At 39.0% G+C, this 4,813-nt stretch overlaps 3 protein-coding genes and 1 long non-coding RNA gene across 7 annotated transcripts in view; 3 read left to right on the plus strand and 1 right to left on the minus strand.

The window, feature by feature from the left end:
* LOC100178281 (protein CASC3) overlaps window positions 1-913 on the plus strand; it is a 4,930-nt gene extending 4,017 nt beyond the window's left edge. For both annotated transcript variants that reach the window (XM_018816447.2, XM_009863647.3), the window contains 2 exons: window positions 576-639; window positions 690-913. In XM_018816447.2, coding sequence (XP_018671992.1) covers window positions 576-639; window positions 690-858 — 233 coding nt within the window. In that variant the 3' untranslated portion in view covers window positions 859-913. The remainder of the gene's footprint in view (window positions 1-575; window positions 640-689) is intronic.
* A 230-nt stretch (window positions 914-1,143) lies between these two features.
* Window positions 1,144-3,753, plus strand: LOC100185462 (parafibromin). Of its 2 annotated transcripts, none has more exons than XM_002120782.5 (11): window positions 1,144-1,306; window positions 1,363-1,538; window positions 1,590-1,735; window positions 1,989-2,148; window positions 2,203-2,441; window positions 2,500-2,634; window positions 2,684-2,872; window positions 2,919-3,058; window positions 3,114-3,214; window positions 3,266-3,407; window positions 3,464-3,753. In XM_002120782.5, the coding sequence occupies exons 1-11, from the start codon at window positions 1,176-1,178 to the stop codon at window positions 3,498-3,500; spliced, it is 1,596 nt and encodes a 531-aa protein (XP_002120818.2). In that variant the 5' UTR covers window positions 1,144-1,175; the 3' UTR covers window positions 3,501-3,753. The 2 variants fall into 2 exon arrangements, with proteins under 2 accessions (XP_002120818.2, XP_009861951.1); XM_009863649.3 differs by having other exon boundaries at window positions 1,148-1,306; window positions 2,206-2,441.
* Window positions 3,488-4,186, minus strand: LOC100180748. The gene is made up of 2 exons (XR_003397046.1): window positions 3,929-4,186; window positions 3,488-3,877 (listed from the first exon to the last, which is right to left on the minus strand). It is a non-coding gene; the product is annotated as an uncharacterized LOC100180748 (long non-coding RNA).
* LOC113475298 lies at window positions 4,182-4,703 on the plus strand. 2 transcript variants are annotated; one of them, XM_026839347.1, is made up of 3 exons: window positions 4,182-4,428; window positions 4,480-4,576; window positions 4,629-4,703. In XM_026839347.1, exons 1-3 carry the CDS (start codon window positions 4,183-4,185, stop codon window positions 4,637-4,639), a joined length of 354 nt encoding a protein of 117 aa, XP_026695148.1. In that variant the 5' UTR covers window position 4,182; the 3' UTR covers window positions 4,640-4,703. The 2 variants fall into 2 exon arrangements, with proteins under 2 accessions (XP_026695148.1, XP_026695147.1); XM_026839346.1 differs by lacking the exon at window positions 4,629-4,703 and having other exon boundaries at window positions 4,480-4,622.
* Window positions 4,704-4,813: the final 110 nt, after the last annotated feature.

A 4,813-nucleotide genomic window follows, 5' to 3' on the forward strand; every position in this document is an offset into this window, starting at 1 on the left:
GTGTGCGACATTTTGGTGTGTGCGACCGTATTTTGTGTGTGCGACCATATTTGGTGTTGTGCGACCATATTTGGTGTTGTGCGACCATATTTGGTGTTGTGCGACGATATTTGGTGTTGGGCGACCATATTTGGTGTTGTGCGACCATATTTGGTGTTGTGCGACCATATTTGGTGTTGTGCGACCATATTTGGTGTTGTGCGACGATATTTGGTGTTGTGCGACCCTATTTGGTGTTGTGCGACCATATTTGGTGTTGTGCGACGATATTTGGTGTTGTGCGACCCTATTTGGTGTTGTGCGACCGTATTTGGTGTTGTGCGACCATATTTGGTGTTGTGCGACCATATTTGGTGTTGTGCGACCATATTTGGTGTTGTGCGACGATATTTGGTGTTGGGCGACCATATTTGGAGTAGTGCGACCATATTTGGAGTAGTGCGACCATATTTGATGTTGTGCGACGATATTTGGTGATGGGTGACCATATTTGGTGTTGGGCGACCATATTTGGTGTTGTGCGACCATATTTGGTGTTGGGCGACCATATTTAGTGTGACCACATTTTATTCCAGGCCGAGGAACAGCTGGCTCAATGAATTTTTCAGCAAATTATCAACACAACAGTTATGTACAAAGGTAACATTATCTTTAGTTATGACTTCATATAAATTATTGTTACGTCATAGATTGCCCGATCGTGCACTGCCGCTGCCGCCGCCTCAGATACCGATGTTACCAGGGTTACTGGGCCAGCAGGTGGGAGGGGTTACTTATTACACCCCGGCACCAAACAGCCCGATTGGCTCTCCACTGAGACGTCCAACAGCAGCCATTCCCATACGTCACCCGATGTGAACATTTTGTGTCAATTATATTTCCGAATGTCAATAAAATTTCGTTCATGATTTTATTAATTTCTTTAGAAATTATAGATATCAGAGAATTCCAAGATGTTGTATATAAGATATCTGTAGTAAAAGTTTCGTCATCAACATATGTTTAGGTATCTTTGATTACATCATAGACACCTTAAATGTAAAGGTGTCTATGATTACATTGTGACTTGTGTTTATAGGCGATGACGTCATAAATGTTTAATAAGATTTCCATGTTAAATAAGCTAGATAGGATTTCTATGAATCTATTTGTAGATGTTTTAAAGCAGGGGTAAGATGGCTGATGCTTTAAGCGTCTTACGCGATTATAATTTAAGTAAGAAACCAATTGTAGAACACGATAGTGACGTCATATTCGGTGACTTTTCGTGGCCGAAAGATGCGAAAACGAATTATATTATTTGGGGGTGAGTTTATTATGAGTTATAGTAGTGCTTGTGACGTAATATTGGTATTGTTACAGAACAGGGAAAGAGGGAAATTCAAAGGAATATTATACGTTGGAGTCGATTTTATTTCTTTTAAAGAATGTGAAATTATCCCACCCGTTGTACGTTCGACATGCGGCTGCTGAAGAAATACCGGTGGTGCGGCGACCGGACAGAAAAGATTTGCTTGCATATTTAAACGGGGAATTAGGTTAGGTTCATTTAATTTCTAAATTTTGTTGTTTTAACTTTGTTTCTGCAGCCACTTCTAGTAACATTGATAAAAGCGCTCCTCTCGACATAACCTTGCAGCGACCAACTAAAGTTAAACGAACCGATGATGTCACAATCGAGCCATCATCTAAACGTTCGAGACTCGAGGACGCCCAGAAAGCCATGAGGAACAAAGTTAGTGTTACAGCGATACCTTGTGACGAGAATATATTACTAAAAATAAACTATGATCGTTTCATCATAGTTAAGTGTTCTGCTTTAATTTGTTTTCGTATTAGTCTGTTTTATATGATGTTTATTTTTGTCACCCTCGTATTTTTAGACCCCCATCATGGCGGCCATGTTGTAACGATGACCAAAACTAAAATATTGATAAGTTTTTTAGTGAATCTAATACAAAATTCTTTTTGTTGTCATTGTGCGCCAGCGATTAGTTGAACGACTTGACGCGAGTCGTGGTGACAAGTCCGTAGCCACGGAAACGATAAAGTCGCTTTCCGAATCGATCTCGGCTGAGAAGATTGCTGCGATGAAAGCCAAGTTTGTTGCTCGGAAGCGAAAAACGATCCAAGAGGTCGATGCAGAAGGTACTGTGATGTCATAGTGGGTGTTGTTGCGTTATTTATGATGTTTATTAACAGAAGGCAATGAATCAGCAAGATTCGGTGATGAGTCAGCAGAAGACATCACGTCCGATGTTTTGTCGCGCGAACGAAATTGGCGAACTCGCTCAACCGTGCTTCAAAGCGCCGGGAAAAGTTTCAGCAAAAATGTTTTTGCGATTTTGTCGTCAATTAAAGCTAAAGAGGAGGGGAAACCCCAAGATAAAGAACTTTTAAACAACCACACGATGGCACCACCTTCCAAAACAAATGCAGCGGTTTGTTTGTTCTTGTTTTTATTTGTTCTTGTTTTTATTTGTTCTTGTTTTTTTACAGAACACCAAAAAGTCGCTCCCGCAAGCAGGTTATAGTCGATACGATCAGGAAAGATTCCGAGGAAAAGAAGAAACTTTGGGTTTTCGTATCGACACAATGGGGTCATATCATGACATGAGTCTTAAGTCTGTCATGGTAGGTGAGGTGGGGAGTTATAAACCTAGTTTTATAAGATTTCTATTAGGAAGGAGCAGCTGCAAGAAAGAGTCATGTTCCACCGAACACTAAACCAAGATCCAAAGCTCCCCCTCCAATGGCAACAACGCAGAAACCTCCAAAGCGAGTTTCGAGAACACCAATCATCTTGATTCCCGCTTCTACAACATCGCTTATCACGCTTTACAATGCAAAAGATATTTTGCAAGACTTAAAAGTTGGTTTGTTCGTATTTTAAATGTTTTATTAAAACTGTACTTTAGTTTGTTTCAACGGAACAAAAGAAATGTGGAGGCGCTCGTCGGGACAATGAAGTTTTAATCCAGCGTCGGAAGAATGCAGACACTACGGTCCCATATCGCGTAATCGATAATATCAGTAAACTACAAAGTCATGATGATTGGTACGATTGTGATGTCATAATAGTGATTATGATGTCATTGGTTCCATTATTACAGGGATAGAGTGGTCGGGGTTTTTGTTCAGGGCCCCGCGTGGCAATTCAAGGGGTGGCCGTGGTTGCTTCAAGATGGGTCCCCTGTCGACATCTTCGCTAAAAGTAACATAGAAATAAAATATTTATTTCACATAAAACACCATTTATTTTTAGTTCAAGCTTTTCATTTGAAGTTCTTGGAGCAAAAAATGGAGACAAACATTTCGAAATGGAATGTTCATGTTTTGCCGCTGAGCGAACACAAGCGACATATGGATCGGGCTGCGTTGCTCAAGTTTTGGGAGGTTTTGGACAGGTATTTCTAAATTTTAATTGTCTTAACCATAGTTATAGTAATGCATTAACATACAGGTATATGCGCAAACATAAAAGTCATTTGAGGTTCTGAGCGTTTGGTAAATATATTGAACAACGAACGCTACAGTCGAGTTGCTTTTGTATAAGTTGTGATGGCTCGCAGTTGAGACACAAGTCTTGGAAGGTCGACCAAGTCTATCGCGTGAATAAACTTTTGCTGAACAACATCTGGTGCGACGGGCTGTCTAGGGGAAGGGGGTTAAAATATTATCAATATTTTTGCATTTTTTTACCTTTCTCGCCAAATTGTAAACAATTTAAATAAACGATCCCGAAAACTCTTGCCTTCTTGTGACATTATAGTTGTGACGTCATCACCATTTATTTTAAATTTTTGACAAATTCTTTCAAAGTCGTCTTCTGGGCACTTGGTGGCAGCATACCGCAGCATTTTAATCAAAACATATTCTAAAAATATTTAAATTGTTTAATACTGATTTCCCAAACAAGCAGACCAACCTTGCATTTGTGTGTTGTTGTTCACAAACCTCACGTTTCTGGCTTTGGTTTGAGGCGACATTTTAATTTTGACAAAATTTGGTAAAAAATTATCCATTTGTTAATTTTGTTGTGTCATGATTGGGGTATATTGCGTCATAATGCAACTGGCAGGTACGTCACAAACATAATATTGTGACGTCGGTATATTGATAAATTAGACGTTATGTACACAGGAAAGATATGAATGTTTGCAGTGTTGGTTCAACATCGTTATGGACGTAGTCTTTATGAAACCAAGCGATATCAGATTCTCAAAAGAATTTATTCCAGCAAGATTTTCTAATTGTGAAGAAATAAACGGAGTTATCGCAAAGTTAACTTTACATCCAAAGTTATTAAATACAATTCCTATGATTGTGGTTTCGAACCGAAACAACGGTGAATGGCATTCCCAGAACAATAGAAGATTGTATATGTTTCGTGTGCTTGAAAGAAATGGAATTCTAGATAAAATACAGGTTTATTGTTATTGTGTTGTGACGTAATAAAGACTAAATGATGTCATATAGGTGGAAATCTCGAATCGAATAATTGTTCCATTCACTCGAGACGACGGTTGTCACGTCATAATGATTGGACAATCGAAGGCACTCAAACATTGCGATTGTAAGTTGATTGTGTTGTCATAAATCTAATTATGACCTCATTTTACTTCTAGGTGAATTTTGAACATTGTTTGTTATGACGTCACTTCGTTTATTATTGTTGTACTTCTGGTCTATCTATGACTTCACACTTCGACTTTTCCATCGTTGCTTTCGCGTTGCTCGTTAATCGGGACATTCTGCGTGGAGTAAAAGATAAAACTGCTCCCTAATATATATTGTAATATACACCCCAAAC

The sequence above is a fragment of the Ciona intestinalis genome, unplaced genomic scaffold, assembly GCF_000224145.3.
Source record: "Ciona intestinalis unplaced genomic scaffold, KH HT000187.2, whole genome shotgun sequence".
Taxonomy (NCBI): domain Eukaryota; kingdom Metazoa; phylum Chordata; class Ascidiacea; order Phlebobranchia; family Cionidae; genus Ciona; species Ciona intestinalis.